Source organism: Nomascus leucogenys, chromosome 20, assembly GCF_006542625.1.
Source record: "Nomascus leucogenys isolate Asia chromosome 20, Asia_NLE_v1, whole genome shotgun sequence".
Taxonomy (NCBI): domain Eukaryota; kingdom Metazoa; phylum Chordata; class Mammalia; order Primates; family Hylobatidae; genus Nomascus; species Nomascus leucogenys.
Window position 1 is genome coordinate 44,650,583 of NC_044400.1, and position 17,330 is coordinate 44,667,912.

Sequence of the window (17,330 nt, forward strand, 5' to 3'; positions counted from 1 at the left end):
ACACTCAAATATTTTAGGCTGACTATTGTCAATCCTCTCTTCGAGGCTGAAACGAGTCTGCTTCTGTCTTCATGGGGAAGCCACTGAGATTTCCTCCAGGTATCACCTGTTTTGTCGGTATCTTAGGAGCAGAAGGACTTTCTTGGCATTCTCTGGAGCCTGGTGTTCTTATTAACTCTAACAAAATCATTGTTGATCAACCCATGGCATGCTCTTTATTTCCTGGTAAAAATTTGCTATGAAAACCAAATATTGTAAAGTTTTAGAGAGGGACTTCAGGGGCTTTTTAGAATACAGGAAAGAGACCTTAAAACTACATAAAAGCTGAAAACAAGTAAAGCTTCTTAGGCTTCTTGGTTCTAGGAGCTTACATCACGTGTTCCCCTCACCAAGAGGATGAACTGATGATGCAGAGATGCAGAGAGTGAAAGATGTAGTATTTCTCTCTCTCACACACACACACACACACACACACACGCACACACACAATTTCTCTCTCTCTCTCTCTCTCATGCCCTCCCCTACAGACACCTTGGCCCACAACCCACCATGCCATACCAGGCAACAAGTTAGAAACACAGGAGCAATACAAAGGCCTGGTGCCTGCCTCTGCTACCAGGGTCACCCCTTGGCATGTAACAGAGCACCACAGTGGGGAGCACATTTGCCTGACTTCACCATGTGGAAATTTGACTCTTGGCTGTTCACCATTTAGCTGGGGAATGAGCATCTAACTCTCCCAGAGACGAGCAAATGGTCAGGGGTGCACTGAGGTCTCACAATGGACCTCAAATCCCAGTAGCCCCGAGACTTTGATGAATCGGGTTCCTACTAACAGTTTGGTATTGAAAGCTTAACCTTCTGCAAGTTACAAAACGCCAAACGTAACAGGCAGAGCCAAAACCACACTACCATCTACTACTGCTATTTAAATCACCGTCTACCACCTCATCCCTGGGAAATAAGCCAAAAGGATTAGGAAAAAAAAAAAAAAGAAAGAAAAGAAAAATTAAGTAAAATAAACTTGCATTAAGCATTGCTTTCTACACATTGCATGTTCTCACTCATAAGTGGGAGCTGAACAACGAGAACACATGGACACAGGGAGGGGAACACCACACACTGGGGCCTGTCAGGGGTTGGGGGGCTAGGGGAGGGACAGCATTAGGAGAAATACCTAATGTAGATGACAGGTTGGTGGGTGCAGCAAACCACCATGACATGTGTTTACCTATGTAACAAACCTGCCCGTTCTGCACATGTATCCCAGAACTTAAAGTATAATTTAAAAAATGAACAAACGCCAAAAAAAGCATTGCTTTCTACAAGCAGCAGAAAGTCATCAAAATTAATGAGATTTAACATTATTTTCCTTTATTTATTTATTAATTTTTGTAAAATCAGTACTAGTGGGAATGTAGTGGAAGGAGCATGACTTTTAAAGTCATCCAGACTCGGATTTGAATCTGGTCTTGACACCTGTTAGTTGTGTAACCTTGGGCAATTAACTTAATTTCAGTGAACTTTACTTTCTTCAATTGCAAACAAGGGCTAATAAGGCATACTTTGAAGTGCTGTTTGAGGATAAATGAAGTAAAAATGTCAAGCACTAACCTCAGTTCCTGGCACATCCCAGGTACCCAACATGGGTTAGTTCTTTAGTTTGCTAGGTTACCTTTTAAAGCCCTGTTAATCCATAAAACTGGCACGAAGTGGGAATATGATGAACTTACTACTAGAATTTTTCTAGAATTGATAATCAGCAGCTTTTACTCAAAGGTAGAGCAAACATTTCTTTTTCTTTTCTTTTTTTTTTTTTCGAGACAGAGTTTTGTACTTGTCCAGGCTGCAGTGCAATGGTGTGATCTCGGCTCACTGCAACCTCTGCCTCACGGATTCAAATGATTCTCCTGTCTCAGCCTCCCTAGCTGGGATTACAGGCATGTGCCACCATGCCTGGCTAATTTTGTATTTTTAGTAGAGATGGGGTTTCTCCATGTTGGTCAGGCTGGTCTCCAACTCCTGACCTCAGGTTATCCACTCACATCAGCTTTTTTTTTTTTTTTTTCCGAGACATTCCCACTCTCTTGTCTAGGCTGGAGTGCAGTGGCATGATCTCAGCTCACTGCAAATTCTGCCTTCTGGGTTCAAGTTTTTCTCCTGTCTCAGCCTCCCAGGTAGCAGGAATTACATGTGTGCACCACCACGCCCAGCTAATTTTTGTATTTTTGGTAGAGACGGGGTTTCGTCATGTTGGCCAGGCTGGTCTCCAACTCCTGACCTCAGGTGATGCACTCACATCGGCCTCCCAAAGTGCTGGGATTACAGTCTTGGGCCAACACACCCAGCCCTCAAAGGTAGAGCAAAAGTTTCTATTTAAGAAACTAGACTGAGGCTAAATTTTATTTCACGTGTATGCTAGCAGAGAGCTTTTAGATAATTCATTCCCACTGCTACTTGACCGGAAATTGATTGGCAACTAAGGAGGTGATGAATGGGTAGACTGGCCCTTAACCATACTTGGAGGGTTTTCTGGTTCAGCGTTAATATGAATGGTTTTTCATCATGGTCATTATTGCAGTCGTTGGCAGGAAGAATGAGACACAGGGTACCCTGTTACAAGGACAAAAAATGAACTGACTTGAGACTTACTAACTTCTGAGAATAACTTGATTCCATTCATTTCCTGTGCTAAAAGTCTATTTAATGCAATGGAAAGACGACAGAAAAGGAAAAACAAAAAAAGCAGCAAATCCCATCCTACCTGGAGCAAACGTTCCTGTTCCTGCTGCCATTTTTCCTGTCGCCTGCGCTCCTCTTCTGGGTCCCATGCCCAGAACTTAAACTGCTTAGAAAAATAAAACCATGATCAGAATTGAGCCATGTACTCAAGGGACAGGCCAGGTCAAGAGAAGGCAATTGGCCTCTGGCCTGGCACCCAGATTGACACACAGAAGCAGAAGGCTTCATATATCTAAACATCCTCTTTGGTGCCAGAAACCATTTTTTAATCTTAGTCCCTCTTTGGTTTACTTCCAAGACGCTGGTATGATTCTCTGAATCTTTTTGGAGCTAATGAAAACACAAAGCAATTAGCCACTGGCATTGGAAGGCTTTGCTTCATTTCTCTTAGAAGTGTTTTCTCTTAAATGCATTCATGCTTCTGAGCCTAAGGTGCTTATTCTGCATATTGATCCTGGGTCCAAGCAAACGAGACCGGTTATTTTAGCAGAAATGCATTTTGTAAGAAGTGGTGTTTGCCACGCTACAAAACTAATCTTTTATACTGCTGTTGCTTTTCCATACCACCTTTCCCTACAGTGGGTTATTTAACTCACCAGTGCTCACCAGTACCACCTAAGATCCAGGCAAGCAGATCACTTGCCCTGGGGCCCTCATGACACAAACACTCAAGCTCAAAGACTTACTTCCTTTTTGTATTAATAAAAGGTTTTTGCAAGTTTGGGAACCAAGTAAATAATGAGGAATAACAGAGAAAAATCCATGAACCGAAGGAGGTGCCCAGGTAACAGAATATGAGACTGGGAGGGTGCAGGTGGGGGGTGGGGGGAAGGGAAATCACGGCCTGCCCCCAGGAAACCAGGAAAAGAGGGGCTGCTGTGTTTAAAGTCGGCTGCCCCAGTCGCCCGGAGTAGGTGCCCAGGCAGACCAGGGCACAACAACTGTGCTCCTCCCTTCCCTTTGTTCTGATGGGGTAGGACAGGAAGGCAACTGCCTGGGAATCTTGAGTTGAAAAAGCAAGGCAAGGGTGGGATGGGAAACAGGGTTGGGGTGGGGAGGGGTGCAGGCAGAATCTATGTACCCTGGTAGCCTGGGAAGATGAACAGGGTCAGTCCTATCCAAGGCTTTGATAGATCCAGTTAGTGCCCAGGGTACCTGGGCCAGCCCACCTCCCACTCTTCCTGGCCCCCAACAGATCCACATTACCATTCAGGTGCATGGCAGGTGGGCTGGCCCAGGGAAGTATCTTCAGGCAGAGAATGCAGGCCAGGCTATGGGTGATGCTTGATTTATAACTTCATAAATATTTAGAACTTTAATATATTTGGACAAATGAAACATGGGCCTCATTTTGTACTGTTGCTGCTGTGCTTCCTGCAATTGATTGGGATGGCCATGATGCTCACAGAATAGTCAAACCCAAGTGGGCCAATAATCTAGGGATACTAGCTTATCGCTTCCTGCTTGCCACTCCTGAGTTTCACACTGCACATTAGCATATTACAGGCTCTTGGAAGTTATGCAGGGGGAAAATCATTTAATTGTGTATACAGATGGTCCCCAACTTAGGATGGTTTAACTTAACATTTTTTCAAGTTTATAATGGTACAAAAGCAATATGCAGTTGGTGGAAACTGTACTTCAAATACCCAAACAGCCATTCTATTTTTCACTTTTAGGATGGTATTCAATAAATTTCATGAGATATTCAACACTTTATCACAAAATAGGCTTTGTGTGAGATGATTTTGCCCAACTGCAGGCTAACATAATGTTTTGAGTACATTTAAGGTAGGCTAGGCTGAGCTATAATGTTCAGTAGGTTGGGCATATCAAATGCAGTTTTGACTTAAAGTATTTTCTACTTACAATGTCTTTACTGGGCTGTAACCCCATTCTTAAGTTGAAGAGCATCTGTAATCTAAAATTTCCCAAACTCCCTTGGATGACCATAAATGTTATCCAAATGTGGTTACACCAGATGGGAAATTCTATTGGAATTTAATGGTGTTGGAAGTTGGCTCCACCTGTCATTGTTCTAGAACTTCGAGGTGGTTTAAACATTCAGAAGCTCTTCCAGGGGTATGGCCCCTCTTTGTCTTTTGAGGGAAAAGGGGATGTTTATGTGAATAAAGCCATGGAAAAACCACTGAGGAAAGTCCAATAGTAGGAAAATAAGAGAAACAATTAGGATTTATTTAATTTCTAAATTTCACTAGGAGGTGCTTTCAGGAATAAGTCAAGTAAGGAGTGGGCAGATAGGAGGAGGAAGTGTGCGGTGGGGGGATTGAGCACAGAAAATACAGAATATGTGTTAAAAGGCAACAGAGGAAAGCAGTGGGTATTTTAAGAGGAGGATAAAGGGGAAGAAACCAGCATGATAAACAAGAGAGAACGAAACAATGATCTTGCTCCTTCTTTTGCAGATTATTTGCTGGGCACTGACTGTGGGCCAGGGCGGGGGTACCAGCTGGCCAAGTGGCCCAGCCTCATGGAGCTTACACCTGAGTGCGTGTGGAGTGGAAGAGTGACCAATATATGCATATGACCAGAAGACAGTGTGATAACTATCATAAGAGAGGTAAAAGGTGCTAGAGGAAGTCAGAATGGACAGCATTTAACCCACTTTGTTGTACAATTTACCTGTTTACAAGTCCGTATCTTCCTGTGGCCTAGGGATTCTTCAGGAGGCAGGAAGGGCCACTCATCCTCCTATCTACCCCAAGACCTTATATTTTTAGGCCCTCAACAAATGTTTGTTGAATAAATGAATGGAATCCCTTCATGCGGGGTAATGCATCTCCTACCATCAGAGTCCCTTTCTTTCATAGTCCCGAGGGCCTCTGGTACTCCAAGTGTGACCAAAAATAGCCAGAGTCTAAGGAGGCCAGCATAATCTAATGCTTATTTCCTCTTGAAGTAATTATTTCAAGTTTCTTTTATTTTCTATTCTATGGTGAGCCATTTACTATCAAAAGCACATGAAATTTTCAGAGCATTTACTTAAGTAGGCCAGTAATTTGTGTCTTTCTTATTCTATTTTCCATAAACAAGAAATGAGAATGTATTTCTTTGGAATGCCCTTCCTCTCCACCCAGGGGGCATGAGCATGAACAACTGACAGCTTTGTTCCAAATGCAATTTAAAATGGAAATCTTCAGATCTGTGCCATGGACGCCAGCTTTTCGTTCTGGGGTTCCCATCCATCATCAATGAACTCAGCTTCCCAGGAAACTCAGGATTCCCAGTATTGGCTTGGGACTGAGCTTCCGCAGATAGCCCCTAGTTTTGTACTATGGCTGGGGACATCAAGGGTTATGCAAGTGATGGATCCCTTCTCTGTTCTGCAGAGGCACTTAGAACTCCCTAAATGAGACAATTTACCTACAGATAAGAATTGATATTGACTATGGTAGGCCTCTTGGATTAGCTATTGGGAGAGGGGGAGGATTTATTTACACATCAGCCATTGTGCTGGGGCTTCTGAATAATTATTTCAATTAAGGCTCATAACAACTTCAAAAGAAAAGTACTGTCATCTTACTGTACGGTCAAAGAAGATGAGGGTCAGAGAAGTTATATAACACCTTCAGGGCTACACAGCTAGATCCAGAATCAAAGGCACAGTAGTGATTATGTGGCTGAACTGGGGTTGCTCATGGGCAATGCCACAGTTGGTTGTGCCACAGAGAAAGTCTCCAAATCTAATGGGAATTCCAGAGGGCGAACAAGGCCCACGATTAGAAATACCAGTTCAGGAATGTCCACAGCACCTTGTGTCTTATTTTAATTAACAAATGCTTTCTTATTTCATTAAAATACAAAATGGAAAGCAACATTACAGTTAATATTGGTCAAATACTGATTACGAGAAGGGGTGCAAAAATGAGAGCTTGGGTCTCTCGGACAGTTCAGGCCAGGTCCTATCTGCCAACAATATACTATGTTCAAGTATTATCCTCATATTTAAAAATGAGGTGCATTTAAAAAAATGTATCTATAGAAATTGTCAGTTTTAATACTAATTCCTACTGTCACATTCTATTTTATTATTCTATTCTATTCTGTTCTATTCTATTCTATCCTATTCTATTCCATTCTTTGAGATGGAGTCTCACTCTGTCACCCAGGCTGCAGTGTAGTAGTGTGATCTTGGCTCACTGCAACCTCTTCCTCCTGGGTTGAAGCAATTCTCCTGCCTCAGCCTCCTGAGTAGCTGGGATTACAGGTGCCCGCCAGCACACCCAGCTAATTTTTGTGTTTTCAGTAGAGACGGGGTTTCACCATGTTGGCTAGGTTGGTCTCGAACTCCTGACCTCAAGTGATCCACCTACCTCGGTCTCCCAAAGTGCTGGGATTACAGGTGTGAGCCACCATGCCCAGTCTGTCACATTCATTTTAATTGGCTCTTAGATTTTGCTTTCTTGACTTATCACTTATTTCCAGGCACAGTAACAATTCCATATAATGATAATCCATGTCTTTATAATTTACCCAATGGCGTTATATATTAGTTTTAATTATTCTTTTACAAATCAATTGTTTGGGTCTCAATGTTGGTTGAATACTCTTTTTTTTTTTGAGACGAAGTCTCGCTCTGTCGCCCAGACTGGAGTGCAGTGGTGCGATCTCGGTGCCACCACACCACCACACCTGCCTAATTTTTGTATTTTTAGTAAGAGACGGTGTTTCACCATGTTGGTCAGCCTCGTCTTGAACACCTGACCTCGTGATCCACCCGCCTCACCCTCCCAAAGTGTTGGGATTACAGGCGTGAGCCACCGCCCGCACCCGGCCTGAATACTCTTTAAGCCAATCAAATGTTATAAATTAAAATCACACTAACTCATAATATTCCTTAAAATGAGTGACTTACAGGTGTCGTAACAGGTGACTTTTCACTGCTTGGAGAATCCACTGCACAGAAAAAAAAGAAAGAAAAAAAGATATGAATGTGAGTATTTTCTAATTGTCTTTGTTTTTGACCTATCAGTGGAGTATAGTTCCTACATCAGCTTTAAACCAATTTTGTGTGTGTGTGCGTGTGTGTTTGGTAAGTCAAGAACATTAGAAAATCATAATAAAGCAGACAACCCCTGTAGCAGGTTGCACCCATCACCAAAAGAAGTTTAAACCACTATCAACTGATTGATCACATCAATTAACACCAGGTACTAGACTACAGGAAGCAAAAACTGTTCCTATTAGTACTGATTCTTAGTGCACCTTGCATTGTGGCTTGACTGAGCAGTTCCCTCACTGTCTGGCATGGAGAAGTACCATACAAAGAGAGGCCAGATGTTACCCAGGAAGCAAACATAGTGACACAGTTAACAAGAGAACCATGACCAGTTTCTGGAAAATGTTTTTAATCTTTTTTTTTTTTTTTAAGGCAGGGGACCATCAAGAAAATGATGAATATTATTATTTCTTTGAATTCTTAAAATCAACATAAAGTTGTGTGATTCCTCTCCTCCTACCCCCAATTTTAGCATAACTGGTATCAAAGAACTAGCTCTTTGCTAACTGTGCATAAGAAATAATTTTTTTCCCAGGAAATCAGAAATGAAGACAAGTGCCAGACATCATTAATCGCCCCAACATGGATTTTCGCACAAAAGAAATACAGCTACCCAGTATGCAGTTTACCTGACTGGGAGAAAAACTGGGATCGTCGCCAAGAGTTCTGAACTCTAAGCGGAACACTGGCAGTGCCAGGCGACTCTAGATCAGATGGCAGAACAGAACAAACAGAAAACCATGAAAACTGGGGTGAGAACTGAATAGAACCATGCTCCCAAGTACTTAAGGGGGTTTGGCTGTAGTCAATACCAGAATGAGAGTCAGTAAATCTACAGTACAAAATGCCTTAATAACACACATATAAAACCTGACGACATGTACAAAATCAACAGAACCGGGACAGTTTATGCTATTGTTTGTCTTCTTTGGCGTTAGGTGAAATTTCATAGGGTCATACTTAATGGTGATAGTGTTAAAATGTTAAATCTCAAAATGATGGGATGATATACTATACAAGAACAAAAATGTACCATTTGTATTACTTTTTGGAGAACACTAGGAAAGTATAAAAGGCAGCAAAGATGGGTGGTTTAATTACTATTTCATATACATTACACTTCATAAAGGTTATGTATAGAAGTCTGTGGCAGAAGTATTTTGTATGTATAAATAAAGGTTGTGTATATGCCTTTCTGTGGTGGCTCATGGCAAGGATTTGCATCCTTAAACTCTGCTGTTCTCGTCATTTTCAATAAAAAATATCAGTTTTTAATGTGCGCATATTTTACTGAAACATCAGTTTGAGATATCTTTCTGCTGCTGAGAGGCAGTTAAGAAAAAGAAATTTGTCACCTTCAAATGTTTATGACTGTTTTCAGGGCATTTAAAGACTGAATGCCTGGGTGTGTGTGTAAGGAAAACGTGTGGAACATCATTAGGGTCGATCAGCAGATCTTCAGTGACCTGTATGACCAGTCTATGAATGGATGACTTTATAGAAACGGGGGAGAGACCACTTTCTGGGGGAGAAAGTATTAGGTGTGGCTCCAGGATACCTGATCCTAACCCTAGAGTTTCACTGGACTTGATGCTTGACTTCAGATCAGTCCCTTAAATGCGTGCTGGGCAGAGACCTATGACTCCCCCATTTCCTCATCCCAATTGAAGACAAATCATGTATTTTAAGGTTACATTTATTAGAGGCCTTTGGCTTCTTGAAAGATGGAAACTTTATAAACTTCAAGCAGGTATTACTGTTATTTTCCTATCAATCAGTGATATTTTTGGTGCACAATTTAAATAAATACTTGAAGCCAGTGGTTTTCAGAGTGTGGTGAGATGTGCAGCGTAAGCATCACCTCGGAACCTGTAAGAAATGCAAATCCTTTGGCCCCAGCCTAGACCTACTGAATGAGACACTGTGAGAGTGGGCTCCAAGCCCTACAGGAACCCTGGCACACAGGGTTTGAGAACCACAGTGAAAAACCGGATCTCCACAACATGAACACTCTTATTTTAAAGAAAGGATTCGAGAGTAGTTTATTTCTGCCTGGCATCTTGCTCTATTCTTTTACTCCTCCTGCTGCTATTCTACAATTACTAGATTACATTATGAATGCTTATTCTGGGCCAGGTATTGAGCTAAATACTTTGTATGGATTCTCCCATTTGGTATTTCTAATATCCCTATGAGGTTATTACTGGTATTATTTCTAGTTTACAGGTGCTGATTAGAGATTAGGGGAGATCTGACGGGTAAGGTCACACAGCTAAAAACTAGACACATGAAAATTTGAACCCAGGCATTCTGTCTCCAGAGCATGCAGCTATAATTACAGTTTCCATGAATCAGATAAAAGTATTCATATGGTTTGGCTATGTCCCCTCCCAAATCTTGAATTGTAGCTCCCATTATTCCCACGTGTCCTGGGAGGGACCTGGTGGGAGGTAACTGAATCATGAGGGCGGGTCTTTCTTGTGCTATTCTTGTGATAGTGAATAAGTCTCACGAGATCTGATGGTTTTATAAAGGGGAGTTTCCCTGCACAAGCTCTCTCTTTGTTGGCCACCATGTAAGATGTCCCGTTGCTCTTCCTTCATCTTCCACCATGACTGTGAGGCCTCTCCAGCCATGTGGAACTGTGAGTCAATGAAGCCTCTTTCCTTTGTAAATTACCCAGTCTCAGGTATGTCTTTATCAACAGCATGAAAACAAACTAATGCAAGTATACAACTGGTGTACTCCAAATATAATTCTATCTTAAAGAATAAATTTTGAAATGTTCCAGTACTCTACTAAATTTTATTTTTTAATCATTCGACTTGGATAAAGAATGAATTAAAGTTTCTCAATTCAGCAGCACATTTTACAAAATCAAAATGCCTCACAATAAGTAATGGAATGTGTAAATTTATAAGAAAACAAAACATGGCTTTAAAATGGCTTAAAATATTTATTCCCTCTCCATACCACTCATCTACACAATTACAAAGTACTAGAAATAGGGCAGAATTAAAATTGGTCCAAATATGGCCATTTGCTGGCCCAGTTGTGACACTTTATTTTTAATTCCCTTCAGAACAGTAGGACGGACAAATTTAAGACAAATCCTTTGAAAACAGTATTAAACTTATTTCCACATTAAGAACCTAGTATCCATCAGTACATGTACCAGTTAATTATTGCCAAGAGTTCCCTGTTACGTAGATAAAGCCCAACTTATCTGCCAAACATCAATAATAGCTAATGGAAGCCAACTCAGATTCTGCCAGTGGCTCAAATAGCTGCCTACCCTTAAAAAGAAAAGTAAAAATAAGCTAAATCTACAAAACACACTGGGGAAAGTCTACTAAAAAAGAAAAACAAGAAACCCTACAGTTCTTGCCTCCTGAACTCTGGCTGTTTCTTTTTTAAAAAAATGTTTATATTTAAATTTTTTTTTTTTTTGGTAGCGACAAAGTCCTGCTATGTTGCCCAGGCTGGTCTCAACTCCTGGCCTCAAGTGCTCCTCCTGCCTCGGCCTCCCAAAGTATTGGGATTACAGGCGTGAGCCACTGCATCTGGCCCATTTCCACACCTAGAGAGAGATCTCACAGCAGTAAAACTCAGTGGTCTAGCTGTTTTGAAGAATAGTCCCTCTGGGTTGTGGAATTCTCAGAACCCATCCTCCACTGTTCACATCCCTCAGGGCCCTTTCTGATGGTCATGGGCACCTGGGATTCTCACTAGGATAAAGGGATTCAAATTGGGTTCTCAAAGAGTAAAGGGGTGAATTCACAACCCTATATATGGTCTACATAGTACTTGGGGAATTTTCAGTGGTCAGTGACATTTTAAGACCTTCTTATAGGCCCTAAACGCCCACGTTTCTAGAGGCAACGCTTTCCCACATTATATCAAACATATTAAAATACATCAAACATATTAAAATATATCCTCAGTATGTATGTGTTAAACATTTTTAAATCTTTAGTATTATGTATGTATATTACACACACACACACGTTTCTCATATATCTATGAGAATGTAATTTATGTAATACACACACATAAAGATTAAAATGTTTGTTTAGAACCTGTTTAATCTATGATGGTGAATTTCTCAATAATCATCATGCACTCAGGAATTATTGTGGAGTAAAATAATAAGGCTTTTTCTCAAAATTATTGTCAAATTAAATGGACATTTATGAAGACTAGAATTAACAGTGAAATATACATAATATTAAACTTTTTATTAAGTATATTAATTTCTGATTTTATGACTTTTTATCTTTTTATATTTTGGAGATAATACAATTTTTTTTTTTTGAGACGGCTCTGTCACCAGGCTGGAGTGCAGTGGCATGATCTCAGCTCACTGCAACCTCTGCCTCCCAGGTTCAAGCGATTCTCCTGCCTCAGCCTCTCAAGTAGCTGGGACTAAAGGCGCACACCACCACGCCCAGCTAATTTTGATAATACAAAAATTTTAAAGCTCTAACACTTGTATAGGCTCTATTGTGCCTATAGTGCCTGGCTGACCAAATGGCCTCGGCAGCTAGGGTTCCTGGTCTGCTCAAATAGAGAATCCAGCTCCAGCTTTCCATTGTGAAGTCATAAATTCAGCTATCACAGACTCTGGCAAACACCCTGGCTAAAGGAATATCAACAAAAAGGATGTAATCTTCCTTTAAATTAAGTAATATTTTACTATAGATGGGCCTAGAACATGTAGACCTAAAATAAACATGTCCTTCTCTTTACCTTGAGAATTGAGATTTGGCAGATGTAGTTGGTTGGTTTCGGGCATTTTGTCCAGAAATGGAAATGTCAGCATTGCTTCTGGTTCTGGAGATTTTGGCTTTACCACCTGGACAATGGACAACAGGCATAAACATTACAAGAACTGTCCATTAATAAATGCACAGGCGACACACAATTTAAGGATCCATGGCTGTTACAGAAGTCAGTCAGTTCAAACATTTAACTTTAAACATTTAATTTTTTGTTTCTTCCCTAAAACATTTTCCTCCTTCTCTACATTAATAGGGAGTCAATTTTTTAGATAAATCAAACAAGAACGTAAAAATGTAATGATCACTTTTCTCCAAACCAGAAGACAATATTCCATCTTTGGAATTATACTTTACTCTCTTCTTTTTTTATTGAACAGTTACAAATTCTCTTCATGGTACCACACAAAACTGAATTTGTAATGTCAGGAGATTAGATGTTCCACATAAGATAATTAAAACAAATCTTACTCCATAAGTGCTAAACATTAAAGTAGTATTACTTTTCAATGGACGTTATTCTAAAGACATTACATAACCCCCCACAAATTTATGCAAAGCACATTAAAGACAGTATACTTTGCCTGTTGACAAAGAAGCATTATTATAAATAACCACTGTCGAACAGTGCTTTAGTATCTGATGCCCTTAGGGAATTTTTGAGGCATGTTAGACTACTTGTCACTACTTGTAAATAGTTCCAAAATTACAGACTTTAAAAATTCTTATGTTTGCTTTGTAAAATAGATTTTTCTTGTTGTTGCTACTTAATTTTTCTCCCTAATCTGATTAGGGAGAAATCAGACCTTTAGTAGAAGCACCCTTCTGATTTGTTGCTTCTGATGAGCTGATTGCTGAAAGACCAGATTACCAAACTTATTAAAACAAAAATGTCTAAAATAAGCATCGGTTGACACTGTACATAGGTCTGAATGAAGAGCCTGGCTGTATAAGTTTATGTTTTTTTCAGCTGCTCGCAGGACCTTCTCTGATTCACTCTTTGGCTGGTGGCTGTGTTCCCGATAGATCAATGACCTCAGGGCGAGTGAGACCACAGAGCACTTGTTTCATCATTCGCTGATCCCTAATTTGGTCCTCAGAATAAATTAATGTTAGAATTTATCCTCAGAAGGATTTATTTTTCTTTATGAATAATATATTCAATTCTAAAAGAATCTTGAAGAAAACTAATCACCTCATTCTGCATTACAGAGGTCAACCAGGTGTCCAAATGAACGTTGGTGCTACACAGCAAATGATAAGGTCTAGCCTTCCTGAAGGTGACAACCCACCAGTCATTAACCTCATAGCATTTCCTCATAGTGGAGGCTGGCAAAAACATGTTTCAGTAATGCCTGGTTGTAAATGAAACAGTTAAGGGTCATCAGCAATGATCAAAATGACCGCTATGTAAAAAGGTAAGCCTGTAAGCATGGGTGCTTTGTTTTATAAAGGAAACACTCTCAAGTGAAATCAGGAAATAAAAGCTGTTGCAATCATGGTGGCCACCATTCGCCCTTTATCTAAGAGCTAACTGTACAGTAGGAAAGGAAGAAAAGGGAGAAATTCACATAGTCTAAGTGAGAAAAGTGTTTGATTCAAAGACCATGATTCCATTTCCTCACCAACTGGCAGGGATTCTTATCCTGGAGTCAACAAAACAGTATTCAGGGGCTATATATACTTGGTACCACATGATACCAAGAATAACTTGGTAATCCTGCGTATTTTATTTTACGCTTAAAAAATATTCTGAGAATAATGTTTACCAGATGACCAAAAGGCACAATGCACAAACACACACACACACAAACAAACTGAAGAACTCCTGAAAACATTTTTTTCCATAGTAGGGCAGGGTGACTGGTGATCCACAGATGGACTCCAAGATGAGGTTCGCAATGACTACGTTTTACTTAGGGTATTCAGTCTGTTCAAGTTATATGTTTTACTTGCAAGGATACAGATTTTTCCTTTCAGTTTAGATTTAAGTGGGGAAAGCAAGTAAATTTGGAAGGATAATAAATAATAGTAACTAGTGTGATGCTGATAAAGCGAAACCTGCAAAGATGGGGAATTCTGCCTGCCTCCCAACGCTTGACCCCCAGTTTAGTTCCCCTTTCCAGGCCTGCAGACCATTAATTATCTATAAAAATGAAGAATAGCTAGGGTCTGAAATATTGAAAAAGCATCAAGCCAACAGGCATTTTAGAGGCTCTACCAAGGATACAGAATTCTCAGCTCCTAAGGCCAGGGAGTGCATCATGTTCACTGTTGACTATCCAGTACCTAGCACAGGGCCAGGCATGACATAGTAGGTGCACAGCCAATACTGGTTGAGTAAATGATGAATAAACTGGAACTACAAGTGGTAGATTTTTCACTTTAAGGTCAGATCCAAATTGAGGGTTCATTCTGAAAGGTGGTACACCACTACGGATAGTCTTCCAGTTGTGCAAGTCGGTGGTTTTCCGTCTTGGTGGCCCATTAAAACTACCTGGGAGCTTTAAGAAATACAGATGCCTGGGCTCTGCCTCCAGAGATTCTAATTTATTTGGTCTGGAATGGGCTTGGATTGTTTTTGTTTGTTTGTTTTTGAGATGGGGTCTTGCTGTGTCACCCAGGTTACAGTGCAGTGGTGTAATCATGGCTCACAGCAGCCTTGACCTCTTGGGCTAAGTGATCCTCCCACCTAAGCCTCCAGAGTACCTGGAACTACAGGCGCTCACACCATGCCTGGCTAACTATTATTATTATTACTATTTTTTTTTTTTGTAGAGATGAATACTTTCTGGGTTGCCCAGGCTGGTCTTGAACCCCTGGGCTCAAGTGATCCTCCTGCCCCAGCTTCCCAAAGTGCTGGGATTACAGTTGTGAGCCACCACGCCCAGCTAGCTTGGTATTTTTTAAATTCTCAAGAGTAATCAAGGTTGAGAACAACTGGTGTAACTGATGAATATTTTTAGATTCTGTACCTGAAAACAAATCAAACTAATGTGAATGAGATGAGACTCTAAACAAGGAAGAAACTTTAATAAAAACAAGGCTTTAAGACCTATTATATCAGAATAATAATTTTCTAGGTTTCTTGTTATCCAAATCCAGTGGCATCAGAATTACCATTGCTAACAAATAGGTGATTATTGGAGAGAGACTAGCCAGTAAGCTGATGGGTTAAAAAGCAAATAAGCAAACACACACAGCAAACTAAAACCTAACTGCAAGGCTTTAGAACTTGTATTACACTTTTCCACAAAGAACAGCCTGGCCAACATGGTGAAACCCAGTCTCTACTCAAAATATAAATATTAGCTGGGTGTGGTGGCGGATGCCTATAATCCCAGCTACTCGGGGGCCTGAGGCAGGAGAATCACTTGAACCTGGAAGGTAGAAGTTGTGGTGAGCAGAGATCGTGCCACTGCACTCCAGCCTGGGCAACAAGAGCAAAACTCCATCACACACACACACACACACACACACACACACACACACACACACACACACAGGAAAAAGAAAAACTACAGATTAAAGATAGGAGAAAAGATGAGGGGAGAAATAAATCTTCATTATTCATAACTGCCACAGCAGCAGCTAGCTGTAATATGGGGCCATGTTAACTTGTGGGTTTAACCGCTTTCCTCCACTCTGCACTTCACCTTTTGTGACAGCACCAACTCCACCTTTCCACTCATTTCATTTTCTGGTTTCTTCTGGTCTTTTTCTTCTGGCACATCGTTCTTCAGCTGGGGGCTGGAGGGAAATTCCACAAAGGCCACAGTCGGGCTGCATCGAGTCACAGTTGTTGTAAAATGCTGTGGTTCTGCAGTGGAGTTACATCCAGAAACACAGAGAAGGAAAAGAAAATCAAATAACTATAGAACCATTTATTCTGCAATGCCATGAAGTACATTCAGTCCATATCCCGTCCTGGCAATATAAACTGAATGACAGTGTGCTGAGAGATATAAAAGAGCCTAAGATGCTGGAATTCCCAAAGCTCTTTCATGGTATTGAACAACAAGCAACATAAATCACGTCCTATAACAACACTATGAAGAACTTAAGTTTTTAGTAAGGGTCACGGTTTACATCTGAATAACACCACATGGAACAGAATGCTGACACAAAATATATAATGATTATGACAGCTGGGCTAGATAAGAGAACACCTACAGGTAGTTTCTATCCCAGTGAATGAGCAGCAACCTGATGCTTCCTCTTTTTGTATTTCAATGCTCCATTTTAACATCAGAATTTCTTAATTGGAATGTGTTATGGATTGTGGGGTATATGCATATAATGCAATGAAAATAAAGTGTTCTCTGATACATAAAGAAGAATTAGGTTCACTTTAGAAGGGGTGGAAAAGTCACTACCTAAGGGGGCATATCAAAATGTGAAGGCACAATCTAGTTTGAAAAAGCACATGCTATTATTATTTTGTGATATTTATTTTAAAATGTTACCTAAAAATAATTTGGTAATTGACAAATTATTTTTCTCAAGAGGTAAACACTTGAGAAAGGCATTATTAAAAATAATAATTTGGTATTGAAAGAGGGTGAGAGGTTTTACTGTTTATCAAAAGAAGAAAAGTGTTAAACATATTGATAAGGCTGCAAAAAAATATTGAGGAACAAGACTTTTGGGAACAGGGTCTCCTTCCTAAGACAATGAATACCGTATATTATACTCACTGTCCAGATTCATGGCACTATTTTATTCATTTTTAACTATATGTGAGCTTTACCATTTCAGCATCTATTTTTATGTTTTTGACTTCTCGCTTA

General features: G+C 40.3%; 1 protein-coding gene across 10 annotated transcripts in view; it reads right to left on the reverse strand.

Moving 5' to 3' along the window:
• LIMCH1 (LIM and calponin homology domains 1) overlaps positions 1–17,330 on the reverse strand; it is a 338,444-nt gene that overhangs the window by 20,881 nt on the left and 300,233 nt on the right. For 7 of the 10 annotated variants that reach the window (XM_030801291.1, XM_003258624.3, XM_030801287.1 and 4 more), the window contains 4 exons: positions 16,197–16,360; positions 12,512–12,617; positions 7,619–7,659; positions 2,765–2,845 (listed from right to left, as the gene is read on the reverse strand). In XM_030801291.1, coding sequence (XP_030657151.1) covers positions 2,765–2,845; positions 7,619–7,659; positions 12,512–12,617; positions 16,197–16,360 — 392 coding nt within the window. Of the gene's footprint in view, positions 1–2,764; positions 2,849–7,618; positions 7,660–12,511; positions 12,618–16,196; positions 16,361–17,330 lie in introns of all 10 variants that reach the window. The other 3 variants (XM_003258628.2, XM_012499795.2, XM_030801290.1) reach the window with 1 other exon arrangement.